Genomic DNA, 24,095 nt, shown 5'->3' on the forward strand with positions numbered 1-24,095 from the left:
GTCTCCCCTGGCTGACTCGGAAGGCCCTTGGGGACATGAACCAATTGGCATTCATTTCTGGATCCTTGTGCCCAGCGTGGTGCTTGGTACGTGGTAGGGGCTCAGAAATTGTATCAACTGAATGATAAATCCACGCACACACATTGAGCACCAACTGACGCTTAAGGCCAGCTTGAACTTTGATTTCAGGGCCTCGTTTCTGAAACCGTAACAGGAACGCCAGGGGAATAAGCTGGGTGTTTCCATGGCAGTTTTGAAGTTGAGTGCCAACCGGGACACCTTACACTAATATGACCAATGTCGGGTGCTTTTTAAATGTGCACCTCTGCCATTGTGAGATGCAAGAAATACTGAGTGTATAGGATTGAAATACAGGGCATCCCCATGCCCCATGGAGAAAAAACTTGCGTTATTGCTGAAAAAAACAAAAGAGCAGCATCAAGGCAAAAAGTTGCTACAATAGTTTGGGACTTAGGAACCCTGAGCATATGTTCTTGACGTTGATTGCCACTGGAAAACCAATCAAACTGTTCAAGTTTCACATTAGGCAAGCTCTTTGGGAACTTGCTCGGGAAATCCTGGTGGGCTGAGGGTAAGTATGGCTGACTGGGACTGTGGATGGAAGGATGGATCGGTGGTGTATGGAGACGGGCTGAGCTGATGGGCAAGATCCAGGGACCCACACGTGTTAGGTGATGGAGCGATAGTGGGTGAAGCTGCCAAGCTTGACACTGGAAGCTCTAATGAATGGCATAACCAGCAGTTCTCCCCAGTTTGCCCCCCACCCACTCTGCAAATTCTTGAAGATCTGCTGTCATTCTGATAGGGGCCAGTGGATCTAACACCCCAAACCTACCTTGCAAGAGTTATCCGCACCAAAAACCTCGGGGTCTTTCCCTTTTCTTTGCAGAAAAATGATATGAGACCCCAAAGTCATTCTACATGAGAACTTTTCCCAAGTAAGTAAGTACATCAAGATAAATGGGGGAACTGTTTCAGAAAGTTCCCAAAGAAACACTTTAAGCCTGAGTTTCCTCATCTATAAAATGGGGACACAAATTCTTGCCCCATTTTCCTGCCTCACAGTTGCTCTTCAAATGACATATAAACATATATAGTATTTATACATACATAAACCATCAAGATTAGAGATTGTCTCCAAGCTTGCAACAGTGTGATGATATTACTGCTATGGTCATTATTTTAGTCCCATTTCACAGTTTGGTAAATTGTGGCTCAGGGAAGCTTGGTACCTTGACTTCACTCAAATCCAGGCCCAAAACCCTTACTTTTCCCACCTCCCTACCACTGATACTGGCTATAAATTAACGCCATAAAATGGAGGGTTTAAAAAAAAAAAAATGGAGGGTGTTACTATGAGCACATGCATACGATCCTAAAACCAGATACCTGGCTGTGTACATTGAAGATGGCATAGTGCAGCGACACGTAAACCCACAATTCCAAACATGCAGAGTCGTCTAGGACGACTTTGCATGCAGTTGATTCCATGGGCAGGGAAGGCCAGATGTGTCCTTCCAGTGAGCCTTGAGGACCAAGCTGTGGCCCTTCACTGAAATAACTCTGCTGACCCGAAAACCAGGCACTGGCCAATGCTATTTTTATTTCCTGCAAAGCGAATGCAAGCAACAGCTGCGGGGTGCCACACCAATCATGGTCCCGGCCATAACAACTGCAGGACACCACTTGGCTCTAACAAGTGCCGGCCAGCAGCCAAATGAGGGCTTGAGAACGAGGGGGTCATGAGTTTGTTTTTCCAGCTCCTCTGACCCACATCCATACCTGGCAAGGTCTTTGAGGGAACAAGAAGCAGAATGTCAGCAGTTCACCCAGCAATCCTGTTCCACACTCGGACTTTTCCTCCCACCAAGATGAACTCCCGAGAGCTTGCTGCCACTTACCGTCACTGCAGACACAGCCACCAGCTCCATTCTCATGTGGGTCTGACTGACTCCCACAGAGTGACTAAGGGAACCCGGCCCGGCCCCGTGAAGTGTCACCTTTCAGCAGGAGGCTGGTGGTGTATACATCAGGCCATGGGGGAGGAGTTTGGACGGCCAGTACTCCAACACGGTTAAGTTTCCTACCAAGTCAGCCATGCAGTACATGCCCTTATTTGTCACCTGCAAATAGAAGCCGTTCACGCTCCTGGCTGGCCCTCGCCTGGCCTTAGGCTCAGGTATTTAAGAGGCTTTCTGCGCTCTCAAGGGCTCGCTGGCCCACAGGGCCACCTCCCTCTGGCTTGCTACACTCCTGTCCTTAGGCCTACTTCTCTACTCATGCAATCACCCCCTTGCCTAACTCTGTATCTCTAGAGCGTGTTTAAAACACTCCCATAATCACCAGAGCCCCGTATACATAGGAAAACCGGATGGAGGGCAGACCTTTGTGGTCATCTGTCAGATGTCAGACACCTGCATGGAAGGGGAGTCGCAGCAGAGCCTGGGTTTGGCCAAGTTGGGCATGATGGAAAGAAGTAAAAGTCAGCACGAAGAGTGGATGGTCAAGGACCCCTCTGCTGGCAGGCAATGGTGCAATAACCTTCTGCGGATTCAAATAATGAAGGTGAGAACACCACCATGTGAGGCAGCCAGTGTTCGAAGCTGACTGGTGGATACCTTAACCTGTATTCCAGCCCAAGGATCGGGGGTGTCACAGGTCACAGTGTTTCCCAAAAAGCTTCCTGCTCCAACCTGTAGCCTAAGGGGTGGGGGGACACTTGGCAAATCCAGTGTCCTTGTTTTATAGATGAACAGAGGCCAGAGGTCACACATGAAATCAGTGACACAGCCACATCCAGCACCAAGGTCCCAGCTTCAGGCAGTGTTCCTTCTATAACAAGGCATCATTCTGTCCTCGGGCACCTCACTGGGTGCCCTAGAAACTGACCTGGGTTTACATCTCAGCTCTGCCACCTCCAAGCAGGGTGAGCCTTGGGCAAGTTCAATACCCGCTCCGAGCCCCAAGTGGCTCATATGCAAAGTAGGGTAAGGACGTACCTACAGGGCGAAATTCCAAGTAATCACTCACACGGGGTGATGGGCGCAGCTCATCTGAGAGACTGCGCTGAGAGCCAGGGCAGGATGTCACCCACTGTGACCCTCTGCCACCCACGGAGTGTGATCTCGGTCATCACGCCGCCTCTCTGAACCTGTTTCCCCGTCTGGAAAATACGCATCCTCATCCACCTCGCAGGATGTTTGGGAGAATCAACCAAGATCCGTTTGGTCCCTGAACACAATCTTCCCTTTCTTGGTGCACCCAAACGGAAGGAAGGCGGCGGGCAACTGGGAGTCTGATTCCGCTGTGAGAGTCCTGCTCTACAGATGGGCTTACAGTTGGTTAACGGGCACCAGTGAACCCCTGGTCACACACAAGGGCCACTCCCGAAGGATCACCCAGCCTAGAGGGGACAGGGCCTGTCCTAGGACTTATTTCGGCTTCGCAGAGCTCCAGCCATGAGCTGCTTGGAGGAACCCTGCAGGGCAGACACTTTTCTTAAAGTGCAGAAATCTCTGGGGCGTCAGCATGAACCAGGCTGAACTAACTTGTCACCATTCCCTGATCCAATGGGGACGTTCCCAAGGACTCTGTGTGCATTTGGGGCAGGAGGTGGAGTGGGGTGGAGGAGTGTCAGTTTTTACATTATTCCCAGACAAGATGTTTTGGAATGCCAACACAGGGGTTAAAGAAGAAAGGAAATGGGCTGGCCCGGTGGCTCAGGCGGTTGGAGCTCCGTGCCCCTAACTCCGAAGGCTGCCAGTTCGATTCCCACATGGGCCAGTGGGCTCTCAACCACAAGGTTGCCAGTTCAATTCCTCGAATCCCGCAAGGGATAGTGGGCTGCGCCCCCTGCAACTAGCAACGGCAACTGGACCTGGAGCTGAGCTGTGCCCTCCACAACTAAGACTGAAAGGACAACAACTTGACTTGGAAAAAAGGCCTGGAAGTACACACTGTTCCCCAATAAAGTCCTGTTCCCCTTCCCCAATAAAATCTTTAAAAAAAAAAAAAAAAAGAAGAAGTAAGGAAACGTCAGGAGCGTGCAGGAAGTGATTCCTAGTCTATTGAGCACAGTCTGTCATAGCCACCGCGTTACAAGCTTTACATGTGTCATCTCAAATTGTCCCTGCAACACTGGGCAATAGGTGCCACTACTCAGTCCCCTTTTATAGGCGGGGACAGGACCACTTACTCCCCAAGTTCGCACATTTAGGACACAGGTGGCCTCACTTGAAAACCCACCGCTCCTCACCCTCACACTTTCTTGCTCTATGCACAGAATTTCTCTCCACAAGCCCTGAGAAAGGGCTCAAGTCAGCGGACCTGAGAAATGACTGTCAGTGTTTGGTTTCTTCGAGCTGTAAGCTTGTTCTTAAATCTGTGTCCACTCCTAAGGAACACAAATGCAACCAAGAAATGAATAACAAAACTACTTCTCTAGACTTGGAGAATTCTTCTCCTGGGCAAGGTTTTGGGAGACACAGGAAGAGTTCTGCCCAAATAAAGAAAAAGCCTTTCAGATTAAGATCTAGCTTCTAGAATTCCAGAATCAGGAAGAGCCACATCTGAAAGGCGGTTTGAGAGAACTCCATCCACGGATGGAGATGGGCAGGAGGGAGAGTTAGGAGGAGATATCTGCTCTGAAGCTTTGAAGGCTGAATAGAAGTTCACCAGGTTGAGAAGGGGGCAGGACAGCTCAGGCAGAATTAGTTCTTGGCACCACGCTGAATGGTGAGTTAATAACTCTACTGACTAAAGTAGAGCACTCTGCCAAAGGTGCTAAGCCAGGAGCAGCGGTTAGCAAATTGCTTCTATTGTGAAGGCTACTCATTTGTTTAACACTTTTGTGTCTGAAGAAGGTATGTGACAACCTTCAGGTCACAGTGGAGGGCAGTGTACCGCGCTACAAACTTAAGACTTGAGAAGGCACACATCCTGGTGTAATCCTAGGACCTTGACTTTCCCTGCGATTGCGATCAAGGGTGCTCGTGTGACGTCACGCCTCCTTACCTCAGAGGACAAATGCTCCTCGGGGAGAATCGCAACCCTCCCCTCTAAGAAGAGACTGTGCCCTCTGTTACTTTCTAACTACAAACACTAACTAAAGAGCCCTATACAAATAAATAATACCACCACCACCTTCCATTACAACGAGCATCTGTTATCCAGAATCTCATTTATTCCTCACAGCAGCCCTACAAGTGAGGTAGTATTCTTATCCATTTCACATTATTATCATTATTATTATCCCATTTCACAGATCAGGCATGAAAAGCCATGCCCAGAGAGGGGGACTGACTTGCCCAAAGTCACACAGCTTGGAAGTTTATGGAATTCAAGCCTGCTCTGCCTGACTCCAAAGCCTAGATTTGTAACAGATGGAGGTGAGTGGGCTGGTGATTCAATTAATTAACTGGCTATCCTCTTAAAGGGGTGGAATCAGAAGCCTGGAAATGAGACCCGGGGAATTAGCAGTTCTCAAACTTATCACATGTCAGAGCATCTGGGTCTCTGGAGAATCCCAGCAAATAGTGTTAGCATAAGGATAAAATAGCTACATCAAGTGGTCTTGTGTCAAATCCCAAGCCACTCGATTCTGGAGTCCAGGAGGTGTGCAGCTCCAGCGGCCACTGATTTGGGAACAACTTCAGGGAGGAAAACACATTTGAGAAAAATCTTGTGAATTTCAGTTTTTTTCCTCAGTCAGGAAAAGGCCCCGATTTCCAAGAAGTCCCAGGGTCCTCTGGGAGTGCTGACCCAGGAAGGTGCACTTCCATGGTGCCCGGCACACTATAGGTGCTCAATTAACGCCTGGTGAGCCAAACCAAACTTTTGATGGGGTTAATCTGGTGGCCCAGGCAAAACTGGTCTGAATGGTTCCAGACCAGCCCCCGCCATGGAGACATGCAAAAGGAGCAGGTCTCCTACCTCCAGTGGAAAACTTGTTCCACTGTCTCAAAGGCTAATCCGGATCATCTGTTCCAGCAGCATCTCCCATGAGTCATCCCTGCAGAAACTGTTGCAGTGGACTGTCCCACGTGCCTGAGGTCCGGGGCCCCTGCCACCTTCGCAGATAGAATTCCATCCTCCCTCCCCTCTGTTCCTTCCGTGCTGGGAACCTGCCTTCTTCAACCATTCACTCATTTGTCAGAGGGCATTTCCTGGGCACCTGCCAGTCATGGCGACACGGAGTAGACAGCATCGGAACGGTCCTGCCCGCGAGGGTGTACCATCTCACTGTGTAAGATCACAGATGAACGTAAGGGCACAACCAGGAGGATCAGGACGAAGAAGCCTGGGCTGTGCACAGCCCCAGGAGACCCCGCCTTGGTCTATACGGTGAGCAAAGGCTTTCTCAGAGCAGAATGCTCATGTGGAGACAGAAAGAAGTGTGGTTTAACCAGGCACAGGTGCCTGGGTGGGAAAGCGCAGGAAGAGTGTTGGAGGCGGATGGAACAGGATTCCCCACAGGCAGGGAACCAGGGCCCCTTCCCTACCTTGCGTGGGTTAGCATTCCACACAGGAGGGCCCCAACAGCCCCACTCTGTTGAGTGTGGCAATAAGGGACCGCGGCCTTCCATAGAGCAGAGTGGGGAAAGCCTGCGAAGGGGTTGGCGGGGCATTTCCAACAACAAATTATTCTAGTTACTATTGGAGCCCGTGACCCATTTACTTTCAAATAGAGAGTATGTTCAGGGTTGTCCCTTTAATGTCACTCTCACCCATGATTTAATTTGAAAAGGTAAAGCTTCAGTGAGTCCAATGGAAGTGGCACAAAAGCTGGGCTAACTGAAGAGCATGGCTGTCTTCTGGGGCCCCAGCAGACACAAAGCACACCCAAAAGGTGTGCTAAAACCTGGGGAGATTGACAGCAGCACTTCTGGTGTGAAGCTGACCTGGGTGGAGACTCTCCTGTTTGTCATGACTGACCAGCCCCCGTCACGGAAATTCTCCAAACTTTGGTTTCCTGGTCTGTGGAATGGAGTAAGTAACACCTGCCCCCTAGGGTTGTCTTACAAATAGTGTGTAAACACCTGACGAGCCAACTTCTCAATAATTGAGACCTCAGGTTTCCTGCTGTGCCCGTCTGGACTGTCCAGTACAAGGAGTCCTGGATCCCTAGAATAAAGGACACACAGCCTAGCTGCCTGGAGAACCATACTCTATGGGCATGCGTTTGCTGTTATCACACAGACGGGTCTACTAGAATAGAATGGGAAACACGCATGAAGTTTGCAGATAACATGCAAGATTTCTGACCACGCTTCCAGACTTCCCAGGTACTCTCCTCTGAAGTAACAATCCCTATGTCAAAATTCAGGAGAAGCTTTAGAATAAGGGATCCCACAGTTTCTACAGGAATAAGATTTTTGAGAACATCTCCATTTCAAAAGATTAAAATGTTATTTCCCCATAATGATCGAGTATCTCAGGTAATGTCACACTCTCATTTCTATCTCTGATCTAAAGGTGATCAAAGTAGGAGGGGGTTTACACAACACCTGAGCAGAAGCGAATAAACCTGCTTTGCATAAACATAAAATGCCTTCCCCGATTCCTCAAATAAAGTTAGGGATTGGGCATGTTTGCACCTCTGATCACCTGGCTTAGAATTGGCTGGGTCTTTCCATTTCAAACTCGGAGAGGTCAGTAAAGAAATCACGTCTTAGGGGCAGCCGGATGGCTCAGTTGGTTAGAGCGTGGGCTCTGAACAAGGTTGCCGGAATCATGGGATGGTGGGCTGCGCCCCCTGCAACTGAAGATTGAAACCGGTGACTGGACTTGGAGCTGAGCTGCGCCCTCCACAACTAGATTGAAGGACAACTACGTGGAGCGGATGGGCCCTGGAGAAACACACTGTCCCCCAATATTCCCAAATAAAAGTTATTTAAAAAAAAAAAAAAGAAATCACGTCTTATAAAGATCTTTCAAGACACTCTTAGAAGGAAAACATTTACAACACAACATCCACACCTTTCGGTTTTTAAATGGAAAGACCCACTTCCTGGGAACTCCCCTCAGTGTTGGGCAAATCAGATCACCAGGTGGGTGATCCTACCTGTGGAGAAGCCCATTTATTTTCAGATAATAGTAATAATGATCAGCATGAGAGGTACCAGGCGAATGCAAAGAATCAGAGGTCTTTGGGAAACAAGGTCTGGGGCGTTTGACACCAAACTGCACAGCAGCCCCCTCCAGGAGGAGAGACAGACAGAAGGATAGTGCAAGGAGATACCCCATTTTCCTCTGTGCTGCTTCTTTACTCTCTAACATGCTTTTTAAAAATTAAAGGAAATCGTGTCTTTCTAGCAACTCAGGACCACTATAAGTGCTTTACTCTTAGAGTCTGCTTTTTGAAAAAATGAGCAACACTTTGAGCGATTGGACATCTATGAGCAACAGAATACTTTGTCTTAAGTTTTGGGGACAGAAAACCCCCACAGAACTAGGTAAACCTAAAACCTAAACCAGTCCAGTGTGCGGAACTGATCAAAGTTCACACAGGGATCCCCAGAAACATAACCATTTATAGAAGCAAAGAAAGACCTTTCTCCATCTGTGTTCCATTCTGAGCCGTTCAGATCAGCTTCCTGCAAACAGAACAGGAATCGCTGCTCCCCTAGAAACCCTGCAAGCAGGCTGCTCGTATTATGCACTGAATTCCGGTCACCTGGACGCTGGCTTTATGTCCAGGACTTCGGGAAGGGGTGAGCTCACTTACCATGCCTCTCTCCACCTTTTCTTTTCCCAAGGCCTCTCAACGGTGCATTCAGCATTACATTTTCCAGGTTCCTTGTTTGCCGATGGCCTAACTCTAAGCCGGCTAGCTGCTCCCTGCCGTGACTGTAAATGTCACTTTTAGATTAACTGGCCCCTGCTGTTTAAAAATATCCTGGGCACACTTAACCTTCAATGCACCAGAGCGGTAATAACCCAGGCGAAGTGGGAAAAGACCCAGCACCAAAGCATTCGTATGATGTTTTCCACCTTTCAGTCCTGTAACTTGCTTTATTTCAAAATTCTTAAAGACATCTAAGCCACGATGCATCTAAAGTCCAAGTTGTCGAAAGCACTATAAAGCCATTGGGTCCTCCTATGACATGCTGCAAATTAGCTGCATACAGGTTGGTGCTGGTTTGGAGAAATGGCTTCTGGAACAAACCCCCAGTGAATGGGTTCCGTTGATTACTATCAAAAAGATCACCTAGCTTCTCTCCCCGGAAAAGATTTAGTAAAACCCTCTCAATGAAAACGCCACTTAAAGAAATGTTTCCCGTTTCTTAGGACTTGGGCAAAAACAAAACCGAAACAGCTCCATTCCCATTCAGGGTTGGCTGGCTCTTGCTAGGGCTGGGAGGAGAAGCCCAGCACATGCTGCCACCGTTACAGAATGTTCTGCCACCTGGGGAAGGCTGGTGGCATGTGGGACAAAGGTCACCTCCAGGTCCAAACAGAGCTGGCGACAGGAAAGCAGAGGCCACACAAAAGGGTATTGTGCTCCAGTCGAGCAGGATGTGTCTCACTAAACAGCAAGTGGAAAAACCTCCGAGAGAGCTGAACTTATGCAAAACAGTTTAAATGGCCTGTGCCAGGTGCAGCCTTCATCCTGATGGAGAAGTTATTTCGTTTATGGGCTTGTTTTCCAAGAAGGAAACGTCATCCAATAGTGGACTTCTTGGAATTTTCTCCACTGGACTCATAAGTAGGAGGCGCATATCTTGGGTCCTCTTGAATCCTCCGTATCATCCGCTGTCACCTGGGACAGTGTCACATCCGTTTTACAGGAGTTGAGGATGAAATAATGCAGGTCGAAGGCTTAGCACAATGCCTACATGCCTTACGTTCTTCATTGGCAGCCCCTATGATTGTGGTTTGCTTCTTTATCAAGACTACTTCACTCTAGAGTAGCTTGTGCAATCCTTTCAAAGAGGTACTTCTCAAACTATAGACATGACCTTCCGTGTTTCCTAAAAGAGCCATCTGTGACTCAAGGAAACTTTTTTTTTTTAATTTATTGAGGTGACAATTGTTAGTGAAATTACATAGATTTCAGATGTACAATTCTGTATTATATCATCTATAAATCCCATTGTGTGTTCACCACCCAGAGTCAGTTCTCCTTCCATCACCATATATTTGATCCCCCTTACTCTCATCTCCCTCCCCCCACTCCCCTTACCCTCTAGTAACCACTAAACTATTGTCTGTGTCTATGAGTTTTTGCAAGGAAACATTTTTGAACTCCATTTAAAATTTCTCCCCGATGATGCCAAATAATTCTGACCTGGGCAGAGTTGTAAATAGTGGCAAGACTGTTGGGCTTTGCGATCGGGTTGATGTGGGTTCGAATCCTAGCTCCGTTACGTGTGGCTTTGAGCAAATGGCCAAATTTTCTCATCTAACTACTTCACCATATGGTTGAAAAAAATTAAATGTCTAACAACATACATTGAGCTTCTAGCATAGTGGCTTGCACATAACAGGCAGTTAATAATATCTTTCTAATGTAACTCCTTACTTTCAAAAGGACTAAAAACCATCCCCTGCCACCTCTCCTCCCACCCCCCCCCCCTTCTACCTGCCACCTCCCGCCTCACTCAGATGAAGGACTCTTTCTAGTGGTTCAGGTTGACGCTCTCTCTTTAAGGCACAGGTATTTTCTAGAAGGCAAGTGGAGGGCTTGAAACCAAAGTTACTCATAAACTTTTCCCACCAAACACAAGAACATTAGTAGAAACATATATTTCTTCAAGCACATCTTAGATTCAGAAAGTCATACATATCAACTCATTGGCTGAAAAAAACCAAAGTGACCACATGACTTAAGAAAATAGGGCATCTGGAAAGAAGGTGCCATTCCTACCGCAAACCAGACATTTTATAAAAATACTTCTGTCTCCTTCTCCCTCTAAGGGCCAATTCAATCAGAATTCCTGTGAGTGGGCCTGGAACGTTTCCCTGGATGGTGAGGCTTGAGGAGTCCTAACTGTCTGAAGCCTCTGGACCCCCTCTCTGTCACCACACTGAGAGGGATGCAAGAAATACACAACTGTAAGAACACAACATGCTGAATTCCTGGTTTGCCCCACTCACCAATATCTGCATTTCCAAACATACTTTAAAAATGTAAAAAATGGTTCCAACAGAGATAATCAACAAGGTAACTGCAGGTTGTGAGACCCAGATCAAAAGTGTCAGAAAGACTCTAAATAGGAAAAGAGGCTGTCTCCATTATCGTACATTCCAGTCTTTTCTGTTTGAATCACCATCAGCTAACAGCCAGGACCCTCCAGAGAAGAAGCCCAGAGCCCCCTACTTTGTACATCTCCAAGGTCTGACAAAGATGAAACGCCACCGCCACACACAGACACACCAAAAAGTTTGCTCCTCCAATCCAAAACTCTCAGAGTTTTTATGCCAAGAGCCAACCGAATCAGAAAGTGAATTTTAAAAGGGAGAGAATGTATTATCTTATCTGATAATGGAAGCATACTAACAACATGATAAAGTCTAAAAAAAAAAAAAAAAAAAAAGAAAGAAACTTTTCACATTCCTCTATCTTACCCTGCTGGACTCCGATCACACAGTGACTGTCACATGATTATTTTATAACTTGGGGTTCCCAGGACATTTTGCAGTACTGACTTCCTTGTGTTTCCAAAGGCCCTCAGCAGATACTCTTCTCCTTGCCTGAAAAGGGAGGAAAGGGGTATCACTTTTGGCCAGGTACTTACATGCTCCCACAGTGAGCCACGCAGAACAGTGCAGACAGTGGGAGGTCACAACACACTGGGCTCATTGCTGACGTCTGAGTGGCAGCACCTAGGCCTGTGCTGCCTGATTCGCTATGACTCCCAAACTAAGAGTGGATTTTACATTTGTTAAATGCTTGGGGGGAAAAATAAAAAGACCATGACACGTGCAAATCATATGAACTTCCCATGTCAGTGTCCGTAGTTTTATTGGCACACGGCTACACCTGTTCATTTACATTTTGCCCATGGCTGCTTTCTCTACAATGCAGAGAGGTTCCCAGAAACAGAACAATCGACCATCTGACACTTTACAGGAAAAGTACGCAGAACCCCGATCTAAAAGGCCACAATACGCCTTGTATTCATTTTGGCAAACCCAGTGCTATTATTGCAGCAAATCCAAAAACGTGAAAAAAAAATTACAGCTGCACAGCTAAAAGTTCATCAAAATGATTCTTGTTCCTAAAAAGATCAGCGATTAAATTTGTATTTTTTTTTGGGGGGGGGGCTAGTTATAGACCATTTAAGATGCTGCTGTGTTCTCTAATTTAAAGTGTTACCATTGTTTCAAGATTCAATATATTTTTTAAAATGAGTTTGCGTTTTGAATTCTTTATAGTAACCCAGCTTAGTGCGTCCTCACTCCTCACAGCACTGCACTGGGTTGGAAGTGTCAAAACCTATCGGATACAGAAATATTAGCCCCTCTTTTATCCCTTGGATAAGGGAGTCCTTTGTAATTCTGAGGAGAGGACCCTAAGTTACCAGAGGGCAAACGAAGAATGCATCTTTGTTCTGTCTTCCTCTGTGAAAGCCTGCTTGCTGATGGCAGAAAGTGGGATCACAAGCCCTTCTCTTCAAACATAAAGAAACTAAGGCCCAGAGGGAAAGCCATCTTCTGAAGTGCAAGTTTCTAACGCCCTGCTTTTGTAAATGTCTGTACTGGTCCAGGTGTCCTTACCAGACGCATTCTTTCTGGCCCGCTTAAATACAGGCACGTGTTACCAAGCCCTCCTGATCCCTTTTACTTCCTTCTCCATCTGATACCAGAGTCCAGCCTTTCGTAGTGATGGGCCACCCCTGCTATTACAGCCAAGCGCTGGCAGGTCAGTGGGCCACCCGGGCGTCTTCCCAGCGCCCTGCCTTCACACGACAACTCCAGAGTCCCAGGGAAGAGTCTGGAAACACTAGCAGAGGGAGGAGGGTGGGGAAGGTCCCCTCGCATGGTCCCAGGGCTTGGCAGGACACGCAGCCATGACGGACGGGAATGCCGAGATCCCCGCAGTTCTCCAGCCACAGCGGCCCCTTCAGGATCTCAGCAAACCCTGACCCCTTCCAGCCTCCCCACTGCGCTTGGGCTCGGGGCGCAGCTAACGACTGGGGTGGGGCCCAGCTCAGAGTACCCTGGACAGGGTCCTGCTCGCGCCCCTCCCGGGAACCCGGCGGCCCAGGGCTTACCGAGGCCTGGCGGAGGGGTGGGCGGCTCCATCCGGGCGGAGGGAAGGGGGCGGAGGAAGGAGGGAGGGCAGCGCGGAGGCGGCCCTTCCTGCCCATAACAGTTGCCATGGCTACCAGAGCCCAAGGGCAACTCAAGGGCGTTCGTGGATGTTTCCCACCACCACCATCCCCCGCCCCACTGCCCGGAAGGGGACTGCTGAAGGGCACTCGGCACAAAGGGCACTAGGCACAGAGAAACTTCAACAACCTTTTATTAGAAAACTCAAGCAGGGTTAACTCTTGAACCCCGCTAACAGCAAAATATCATCTGTAACAAGATCTAGAATGGAGGTGCAAACCTAATAAAGATTGTCTCTTAAACAAAGGATTAAAAAAATACATATATACACCCGCCTAAGTCTTTTTTCCTAAGTATTTTTTAAGAGCAAAATTAACCAGTGTTGCAGAAAAAGATATCCCAAAGTGATTTCAGTCTATAAAAAACAGCATTTGGCACTACGCTGCCTTAAAAAACCAACTCAGGATAAGCCTAGTAGAAAAGCATTTCCTCTTAAAAAAAACCAAGAAAACAAAAAATCCCCCTCTCCTCCTTCCCTCTACTTATTCCTAGAAACACCCCAAGGACAGCAGTTTCTTCAAGACCCAACCCAGTTGTCTTGGGCTCTGCCAGTCCGGAAAAGTTCACACCAAGGACTGTTCCTTAGGAATTGTCACCTCTACTGTAGTCAGGAAATGGATCCCTAATTTCTGGAAACTTGCAAAAACCATCCCCTTATTTCCTTCAAGGTGGGGCCTGAGGGCTCTGAAGGATCAAAGGGGCAGTCAGTGGACCTGGCTGAGACCCAACACCAGGTTGGGCAAAGGAGGGCTTTCTGAATAAAAACTCCCAACACCTTATAACCTAAGTCTAACCTACCAAGTAAAAAAACGAGTAGCAGCTGGCTGTCACCAAAAAGGTGCTTATCTCCCCCCTTGAACCAAAAAGAGAACAGAAGGGAGGAGTCTTGAATATTCCACCTCCTCTCCCTTCCAAGCCATGTTGCAAAGACAGACATGGGGTTGCAGGGCAAACTGGGCCTGTCCGGCCGGATAAACAAAAGCTGCCACTCATGGGCAGCCGGGCTCATGACTGCTTTCCCAGAACTCGTTTCCCTTGTGCAGAATGCTCCGGCATCACTAGGGAAATTTTTTCAACTAGACTTGTAACTGACAAATACTTCAATAGCAGCTTCTAGAAAACTGCCCGGAGATCCTCCCCCAGTTTAAGGTCACAGATCCTTCCAGTTGATGGGCTCCTTGCCGGACTTCTGCAGCAGCTCGTTGGTTTTAGAGAAATGTCTGCAACCGAAGAACCCTCTGTATACAGACAGCGGGGAGGGATGAGCAGTCTGCAGCACGTGGTGGCGCTTCTGAAAGAGAACACGAGAATGACCAAACGGTGGCACATCTGGGACTTAACGACCATTGCACCGGAAGGCAGCTGTGCCCTTCCCCTCGCCCTCTCTAAATCCTCCCCCTTTCCCAAGTGCATTTATTTGCCCTCAGCATTCGGAGGACATCAGTGTATTCATTCATTTATAGAGCCACTACTTTTGTTAGGCTCCGAGGCTGCAGAGAGAGGACCAGGCCTGGTCTGCAACTTGGTACCATCTGCGCCATTTGAAGCGCTCATCCCTTATCCAGCAATTGCACTCATACCTTATGATCCAGCAAACCACTACGAAGGTACTTGCCAAAGGAAATCATGATGCACAGACGTACACAGAGATAATTCTTATACAGGTAAAAGCTAATAGAAAGCCAGTGCTATGCAACTGGCTAAAAAATGTTCCTGTAAAGTTGTGACAATGGAACTCCACAGGACTACAAGGAGAACAAGGCCAATCTAGCTACACATGCTGATACGGGAAAACCTCAGAAATACAGCAAGTGAAATAAAGTGATAATTGCATTAAAAACTTTTAGAGAAATAACCGAGACACTGGAGCAGTTCTGTCAGGGAAAAGAAACAGTGGGAGGCGTTTACTTTCTATTTGCATCTTGCTACATATAGTGTCTGAATCGTCTCACCACAAAGACGAAATACTTTGATGATAGACATTTGCTTTGCTTTTTCTTCTTTTCTGTATTTAAATGGAAACCACCTAACAAACAACTGTTTTCAAAACATCCCTGCCTTCAAGTAACTGGGACCAGGAGGGGCCACAAATGAAGCCAAGGAGCCCAGTATGGTTAAGACAAGAGCTGGGAGCCAGACGGCCGGGGTTCAAGTCCTGGCCCTGCCACTTAGTTGTGCAGCAACAGGGAAGTCACTGACCCAAGCTGCATTTCATTTTTCAGCTGTAAATCGGGGCTATCAACAGCACCTAGCTTCTAGTTACTATGAAACAAGAAATGACAGTGTGGTACAGAGTATTCTGAGAAGTAACACAGGGCGAGTGTTTATTAGCCTGCTGTCTGGCATGCAGTACAGGCCCGAGAATGGGAGCTGTGCTGAGCTTTGAAGGATGAGTCAGTCAGTCTCTGGGGAAGGCAAAGACCTCCACACTGGGGAGAAAGGAAGGCCGAGAAGTGGGGCACAGGGACACCTGGATGGTTGTCAGCCTGGAGTTGAGAGTCCCAAGAGGGGAGCTGAGGCTGAGAGGCAAACCAGAGGTACGCCCAAGGCCCCTCCTTGTCAGCCTAAGTCAAGGCCTTCCAGGGAGAAGGCGGTCAGATGGGACTGTCTGAGACAGCAAAGAGAATCAAGGCTATGAATGACTGACTGGATATCCGGTGAGGAGGGGGGAAAGGAGGGAGGGGGGAAGGAGGGAGGGGGGAAGAGAAGGTAGGGCTGTCATGATATCTGAGGAGCAAGTTTAATGAGGAACGGATGAGGAAAGGACAATTTCTCTTGGAAAATGTTGAATTTGATGTGCTTTGGGTCACCAGTAAGGAGGCAGCTGAATATTTAGATCTAGTGCTCACGAAAGACACTGGGTTGGATGTGCAACTTGGTTTTAATATCCAGCTACTTTAACAACTGTTTACTTTCAAACCAAACCATGCTTAACAAGAAAGATTACAAATGTACTGAGTAAGAGCTATGCAGACCATAAAACCTCCCTAAGGCAGAGGCTGGAAATCACTCATGTGTACTTCTTACCTAGATAACCAGATATTAGCAGTTAATTCATTCATTCCAGATTTTATTCCTATTATGTCCTTCCTCAAAAAAATACCTGAAAATATCTTGTTCATTCACACAGAAACTTTATGGAAACAAACCTTTTAATCTGACTTACACACTGCTATGTGCTTGAGTTATTTTATATATGTGTGTGTGTATATATTTTATTTATATATATATATATATATATATATATATATATATATATATATAATATATGTTTTAACTGGAAGGAGATAGCAGAAACTAAAATAAAAACCACTGCTTTCTCAAGCCCAGGAGAAAACTGAACAGATGGGACTTGGACGGGAGACTTTCACCATATATCTTAATACCCTTTTTTATTTTTAATCATGTGAATCTACCTTTAAAAAACTAAATTACTTGGGGGCGGCCGGTTAGCTCAGTTGGTTAGAGCACGGTGCTCTTAATAACATTTGCCGGTTCGATCCCCACTTGCTCTCCACAACTAGATTGAAACTACTTGACTCAGAGCTGATGGGTTCTAGAAAAACACACTTAAATACATAAAAGTTAAAAAAAACAAAAACACAAAAAAAACCTAAATTACAAAATAAAATTCAATTTAAGAGAAAATGGAGGAGATAATTGGCACGTGAGCAGTCAAAAAACTTAACTCCATCACTGGCTTAGAAGCCTCACATACTCCCAGAAGAACTTCACAGGGCCCACACCCACCCAGGACGGCAGGCTGCTTAGGAAGCCCAAAGCTCCATGGCAGGTCCAATCTGGGCTCGGCCATTTATATAACTTTGGGTAAGTGACTTCATCTGTCTGAGCCCCAATACAAAATTGGGTCAGTGTACGCCTACCCTCAGCCTTTCCCAGTGAGATTCTGCATGAAGAATGCTCGACTTGCTACCTGACACAGGGGAGGGGATCGATATATTTGCACATTTCTGAAACACCAGAAACTATTGTTGGGTCACGTCAGTTAATCCCTTTACTTTCACTTATTGAAGTGTCCGCAATTTGTCCCTCATGCTTATTTCCTAATTCAGTGTCTCTCAGTTGCCCAAGCTGAAGACTTGTTCCTCACTCCTCTCCCATCCCCCATCTTGCCCCCCCTCCCCCGCATTCTCCATCACACTGCCATCATCTCCAGTTGGTCAGTTATCCTGAAGAAGTGATGGTGGCTCACCCAAGTGGCAGCAGTGTCTACTGCAAGCAGCAGTGGGACTGGGACATCTTTAGGAGACATTTGACAGGATTCTGACAGACTTCATTTAAGGGGATGAGGGAGATCAAGGACTTCTGGTTTTCAATCTCAGTGACCAGGTACGTAAGCGCTTCAGTAGGTAAATGGACAAGAATGGAGAAGGAACAAGTTGGAGAAACATGCAGAGAGGGCCATGATGAAAGAACTGTTTAGTGGTGTAGAGTATCGGCAATCAGAGCTCAGGTTTAATGACTATCAATCACCAATAGTATTTCCATACAGGAAGTTAAATTTGTGATTAAGTGGGGTACTTCATGTTTTCTATATATGCTCAAACTTCTTGGCAGCAAGAAACTTACTTACCTCATTCGTCACTTGTTGCACCAGTTGTTAAATGAACGGTACCTGGGGACCAGTGTCACTTTCTGTATTTATGACGAGTTTATGTCTGTATTACTAACTGTATTAAATCAGAAGTTGCCCAGCTGCTTTCCTCAAATACCACTAATCATTCCTGTAATTTGTCTACATTTTGTTCAATGTTCAATGGGAAACCCAACCATCATTTTAACAATCTTAAGGGAAAACAAGCTTCCTATTTATGACCTGGATTTCCCAGGAGCACACTGGAAGGATTCCTGGAATTCTCTAACCTGATTTAAACCGTTAAAAACAACATACCCTATCGATGGCAATACCCTTCTTCTGAGCATAAGAACCCCAGAGCAAGAAGACAAGGCCATTCGAGTTCTGATTTAGCCAGGACACAACCGCATCAGTAAACTGCTCCCAACCTTTCTCCTTATGAGAATTGGCCTGATGCGCCCGCACAGTGAGGACGGCGTTGAGTAGGAGAACACCTACGAACACACACCAAAGAAAAAGGTTAAAGGTAGTTTGAAATGAGTCTGCCTAACACCCAACCACAGGGGCTAAACACATGATGAAACCACTCTCATGATGGAATCCAGAACAGCCACCTGAAATTCGGTCATAGAGAAAGCATTACGACAGACTGCTGGGTACCTCTGGGCGAGATCAGAGGGCATTCAACTTTCACTTCTGCACTTTCAACACCTTCTGAGTTTGCAACAGTGAACGTGCATTGTATTATCCCTCATCAGAAAGAATTATTTAAAAAAAAATAATAACCTAAGTGATATTAATAACCCCAGAAAACAAAAAGAAATGTTTCATCAAAACAAAAATCTAACTGAAAGAAAACACAAGAGTAAATGCTCTTTCTGTATCCCAGTTATAGTTTGTCAAAGAAAAAAGTCCTGTAGATAGGTATTAAACACATGTTGAAATGTGTTGAAATGACAAAAGTGAGGCCACCTTCTGACTGGTCAAAATTAGGTTAAGTGGATAAACGTGAAACACTAATAACGAGGAACACACTTTTCTATTTCAAATTACAATTAAAGCATGAAAGAAAACATTGGCTTCAGGATAAAACAGAGATACAGTTTCTGACTTATGTAAATTTAGCTATTTTATTAGAACTCTCTCGTTCTTCTCTGACATCTTTTAAAAACATAAGCAAGTGTACAGAAAAGAACACTATTGAAATGTGCCCAAGACGTAACTAGCAGTGGTTGGTTTACCTTGCTTGGCCCACCCAGATAAATCTCCGTGACCAGGATGAACAAAACCATCTATGTCTGTAGACAGCTCTTTATAAATGTTTTCCAAACTGAAAGCAAGCCGGAAAAAACAAACAAACAAAAACAGAATCTTAGGCACCATTCTGAAAGTTCAGTAATCCCCAATACACATGTAAATTACAGCGTGTAAAGCAGCCCCTGGAGAGAAGGATGCGACAAACCTCAATGATCCATGAGGAAACACCACCATTCCTTTGATAGGTAACCCTGCCAAGGATCTTCATTTTGATCTGTGCTTGGACTTAAGGAACAGCACTTTGAAAGACCTAAGTAAATCAGCCCAGGGCCAATTTTATCCCACAGGGGACTTTCGGCAATGTTCAAAGACATTTTTCATTGCCATTTTATAACTTTAGTTCTGGGGGGTGGGCGGGGGGGGGCAGTGCTGCTGGCATCTAGTGGGTAGACGCCAGGGGTGCTACTCAACATCCTACAGTGCAGAGGACCAACCCTCTCCCCAACAAAGACCCAGACCCCCAAACAGGCATACCTGCAATTTGCAAAGTACACATCTGAGCGAGAGTAACTGTGATTGGACTTGAACCATCCATAAAGCAATCGTACCTGGGTGGAGGTGGAACAGGTCTTTGAACACTAAAGCAGAGCCCATGAGCTTGATTGGGTCCATGATACGGATCCTGTCCTAGGATGACAACCTTTACCTGTGAATACCAGGTGGCAAGAAATGAAACATTGTGGTGTAGGCAGTTTACATGAACACCTGGCTGACTATACACAGGGACACCATGATAAGGGCAGCCCCCCTCCTGACCCAAGCAGAAACCCAAGGAAGAAAGTAGGTAACTTGGCACCATTTCTTTCCAGTACTAAATCATCGTTCACTTAATCACCCTGCCGCACTGCCCCCTCCCTTCTGACAGGTATTTGAAACAAGTTGGGGTCAACTTGGCTTCCATCTCCTCCATTTTTCAAATTACAAAAGTAAATTACACCCTTGAAACAAGTACAACCATCCAGAAACAAAGTGGTTAGCCATCTCCTGGTCATCCCTATCCCATCCTGATCCAACCATTTTTAATTACCTTTAGAATTGGATTTATTGCACCCATTACCTTACATTTTTGTGTTTCTCACATCACACATTTTGGATCATTCAGGTCAACAGAGCTCAGTCACTGACGGGCATCAGCTTGTTCACAAGTTATTCCATTATAAAAAATAGCGCAATAAACGTCCTAATTCATATATCCTTACATACTATTGCTTTTATTTTTATGGAACATTTATAATAGTGGAGTTGCTGGTCAAAAGGTAAGTGTATTTTAAATTGTCAGACATATGCCCCATTGCTTTCCAATGAGTTGAAGCAACTAGAATTCCCACCAGCAGCAATATGAAGGTGTCTGTTCCCCTATTTTCTCTAAGGAATGAAACCAGAAGAGAATGAGGTCAGGTCAAAGGGCCATGGGAGTAGGTGGCAAGATGCAGTGAAAAGTAATTAGGTCACTGTCAGGGGCAGTGTTCAAATACAGTCAGTACTTTTGATCTGGAGACCGCCCACCTCTTCTTCATTCTCATGTTTCTCCCCGTGGGCTCCTTCTTAGAATCTTCCATAGCTGACATATACCTTAACCTTCAAAGTTAAGCGTTAGCTGTTTCCATGATCAGAAAGCTTTTGTGGACTTCTCCGTTCCTATTGTTGGTGCTCATGTGTCCCCGGCATAGTCTCCATTTTGAAGCAACCTGTCCCAGCAGGGAAGCTTTCCAGTTCTGGTCATGGATAAGGGATGGACTTGGAGGAACCAAATAACCTCCCAGCCCCTCCATGTGCTCATTTACAAAGACGCCCTGGGACACCTGATCTCAGAAGTTTCATGCTCTTTTTTTATTCTTCCCTATTTATCTTGATCCTAGGTATTCAAAATAGGGCATACTATTATTCAAACAAGGCGCAAAACACTACTGAATTTAAAAGGACTTAGTTTTTACCTTCAAAAACAAGGAGTTAAATTCGAAGTCTTTGCTCTAAACTGAAAACTGTGAAGTTTGCTAACTATCAAGTGTAGCAGCCATAACAAGAGGATTTATTCCATTTAGACATTTATGAAATCATAGGATTCCTGCTCTCAGCTTGCAAATGAGGGAGGGAAAAGGAGAACAAAATGTAAAACCTCCAGGGTAAACAGATATTAACCATGTGGGAAGGCTATAGAGGAAAACCAAATCACAAAAGTTGTGGGGAACAGGCTTCAATGAGGTACCACAGATGGATCTAGTTGGTTTTTAAAAGACAGAAGTGAGGAGAGGGCTGCCACGCTGTCCAAATCTAAGCACAATGGCAGGTGGAGGCTGGCAATATAACATGGCCATATTCACGTTCAGCTTTCGTAGTTCAGACAGTGGGAAGCCACAGACAAGCTTCTGAACAGGAGACTGACATGACCAGAGCCACCCGGCAACAGCCATTGTATATAATGAACCGAAGCAAAGGGATTTACTAACAGGAGAGCAAAACTGTTAGGGCCTGAAGTTAAAAGTGTGAAAGTATCAACTGTAAAAGAGTGTGGTCAGACAGAATACTAAGCTATTCTTCAAGGTAGGGTTGATTATACCCAGGTGAAAAAGACTTAACTGCTTCGTGCCTCAGTTTCCTTATCACTACCCAAAACAATACCTAACACTGGTATGGGGTTGGTTTCAGGATTAAATAAATTCCAAGAAACGAGAGTGTATAGACACATAGTCTACGTACATATTTTCCTTTTTTGCTGCATAAACACCACGTGGTAAAAGTTAAAAAAATAAATAAATATAGGCTAACATAGAGCCTGCCAAGTCTCCCAATTTCAGTATTTTACTTATTAACTGAATTATGGACAGTGGCTTAATTCCAGTGTCCCTAAGTAAGAAATACTATTTGATTCCCATGCCTCTTTTACTAAAATTCATCCACCACTTGTACTTACGTCTCTTATGTCACACATTTGGGTCCATGTGAAGACTTGCTCTGGGGGTGGATAAACAGTATAATGTCTTCTTTCCTCTGCAACAAATCCCATTAGCTGGGAGAGAAACTGGATTTAAAATCAGATTCTCACTGGGAAGCATAAGAATTCAACAAGAAAGCTAACTGAAGCATTATCTCCGTCTTTGCCCTGTTTTTTTTATCTACATTCTTTTGAAAAACAACGAATAAAAACAGTACCTGCTCCCCACCAGTCGCTCCATCTTTTCAATTCCCTCCCCCTTCCTTTGGGCTGGGTCAAAGTTGATTGGCTTAGATGCTCTGATTTCCTACACTGCCAACCCCTTCCTCTTTCTTTTTAAGGCGGAGCCCGGTTTCTTGCAGTCCAGTTTGTGGTTTTACTATGCCACCCTTTCCTGGAAAGCAGACTACAAGGATTAAAAGAAGCCATGGTATCATCTTACAGTCTTTAAACACTTTAATGTAAATGTGCGGATGCACAACACTATGGTTTTATTTTACCCCCTTTGGCGTGAAAAGGACATCGAAGGAGGGAAAACAGACTACAACAGCAATATCCAACACACGTGGCCTTGGCCTGCAATAGCTTCCACGTTTACCTTTATAAAATACGGTTTCCCGAACTCTCCGCCGAGGTGCTTCTTCCAACTCTCACCGAAACCCACCGGCACGTTGCGCGCCGCCAGTCGGAGCAGGGCGGCGGCCTTGTTCTTCTGGATGCGTACCAACTGCTCGGGGCTCAGCGGCGACGAGGGCGGTGTGTCGGGCTCCTCCGGCCCGACCCGGGCCTTCTTGGGGGGGTTGGCCTGCAAGTGGTCCCCGCAGAGGCGGGTCAGGAGCTGCAGCGGGCCTCTCCCAGGCGCCCGCAGCTTGCGCCCCCAACCCAAAGGCCCATTGCAGAGGACACCCATGCGTGAGTTTCAGCCCCAGCCGCGAGGTCGGTGCAAAATCGGGCTCTGAGAACCCAGGCCTTAGCTCGGTTCTGCACTAACAGGCCGATGCCCCAAATTCCTAGTTTGGTAGTAAACTCGGGGGTAGAGGAGCGGCTTCCTGGGATGCATTGCACCCAGACGCCCCACCCCGCGGGACACGCCACTCACGTCCCCACGTGGCCTTTTCGCGGCAAAAACCCTCCCCCCAAGGTCCCACCCCCCTCCTTCCTCTGATTGGGTGAAGGGCCGAAGAGAACGGCCCCCTCGCTTCCGATAGGCGCCGTTAGGGCCCGAGGCTTGTTCCCATTGGCTGGTCCCTCAGCATGGCCGCCGAGGGGACACCGCGGCGGCTGTTTTGAACACCCCGCACCAGTTCACCCGGTCAGCGGCGCGTCTCTGCACCCCCACGGTCGCCCAAGCCCCACCGCCTTCCTTTCCTTTCCCCTGGCCCCGGACCCCACAAGAGGTCCCCGGCACGCCTCACCGCCGCATCCCCGCTGTCCTCAGCTACCGCCGCCACGCCGGTCTCCGGGTCGGCCGGCTCAGGGCTGCGGGCACGTCGCTTCCTGGCGGGGCTCGGGGAGAAGAAGGAATAGAGCGTCTTCTGGCCGATCATCCCGAATCCGAGGAGGTAGCGGACGCTCGCCGCTTGAGGACCAGCGAGGTTCGCGCAGGCACTGGCGGCCCCCGATTCGCGCCAAGACGCCCGCGCATGCTCCGACCCGGGGGCTGGGCGGGGGGCGGTGAAGGGCCCGGTGCGCATGTGCGGGAGGGGCTGCTGGGGACGGGGTTCGCTCGTTTTGCTTATTCTTTCATTCATTATATTCATGCGTCACACCTCTGCCTGGGGCTAAGTCCCTGCACTTCTCAGCTGTCAAAAGATAAAAGTACCTGCCCGGGATTGTTGTCGTGCGAGTGCAATTAGCATCGGAATAGTATTTGTTTAGCGTTTAGGTACTACC

The 24,095-nt window shown here is 46.9% G+C and overlaps 2 protein-coding genes across 10 annotated transcripts in view; both read right to left on the bottom strand.

The window, feature by feature from the left end:
* ACACB (acetyl-CoA carboxylase beta) overlaps positions 1-11,706 on the bottom strand; it is a 110,631-nt gene extending 98,925 nt beyond the window's left edge. For 4 of the 8 annotated variants that reach the window (XM_081037468.1, XM_081037466.1, XM_081037467.1 and 1 more), the window contains exon 1: positions 8,747-9,428. The gene's annotated coding sequence lies outside the window, so the exon portion shown is untranslated. Of the gene's footprint in view, positions 1-1,922; positions 2,017-8,571; positions 8,683-8,746; positions 9,429-11,589 lie in introns of those variants that run through there. The other 4 variants (XM_081037464.1, XM_081037461.1, XM_081037465.1 and 1 more) reach the window with 4 other exon arrangements.
* Positions 11,707-13,471: 1,765 nt separating this feature from the next.
* On the bottom strand, positions 13,472-23,749 carry UNG (uracil DNA glycosylase; the record flags this gene model as incomplete). 2 transcript variants are annotated; one of them, XM_081037611.1, is made up of 7 exons in its annotated part: positions 13,472-14,647; positions 18,269-18,447; positions 19,195-19,283; positions 19,819-19,916; positions 22,182-22,277; positions 22,801-23,007; positions 23,618-23,749. In XM_081037611.1, the coding sequence occupies 7 exons, from the start codon at positions 23,747-23,749 to the stop codon at positions 14,507-14,509; spliced, it is 942 nt and encodes a 313-aa protein (XP_080893737.1). In that variant the 3' UTR covers positions 13,472-14,506. The 2 variants fall into 2 exon arrangements, 1 of the variants encoding a protein (XP_080893737.1); XR_013992513.1 differs by lacking the exon at positions 23,618-23,749 and having other exon boundaries at positions 13,474-14,647; positions 17,570-18,447; positions 22,801-23,307.
* Positions 23,750-24,095: the final 346 nt, after the last annotated feature.

The sequence above is a fragment of the Rhinolophus hipposideros genome (assembly GCF_964194185.1).
Source record: "Rhinolophus hipposideros genome assembly, chromosome: 24".
Lineage (NCBI taxonomy): Eukaryota > Metazoa > Chordata > Mammalia > Chiroptera > Rhinolophidae > Rhinolophus > Rhinolophus hipposideros.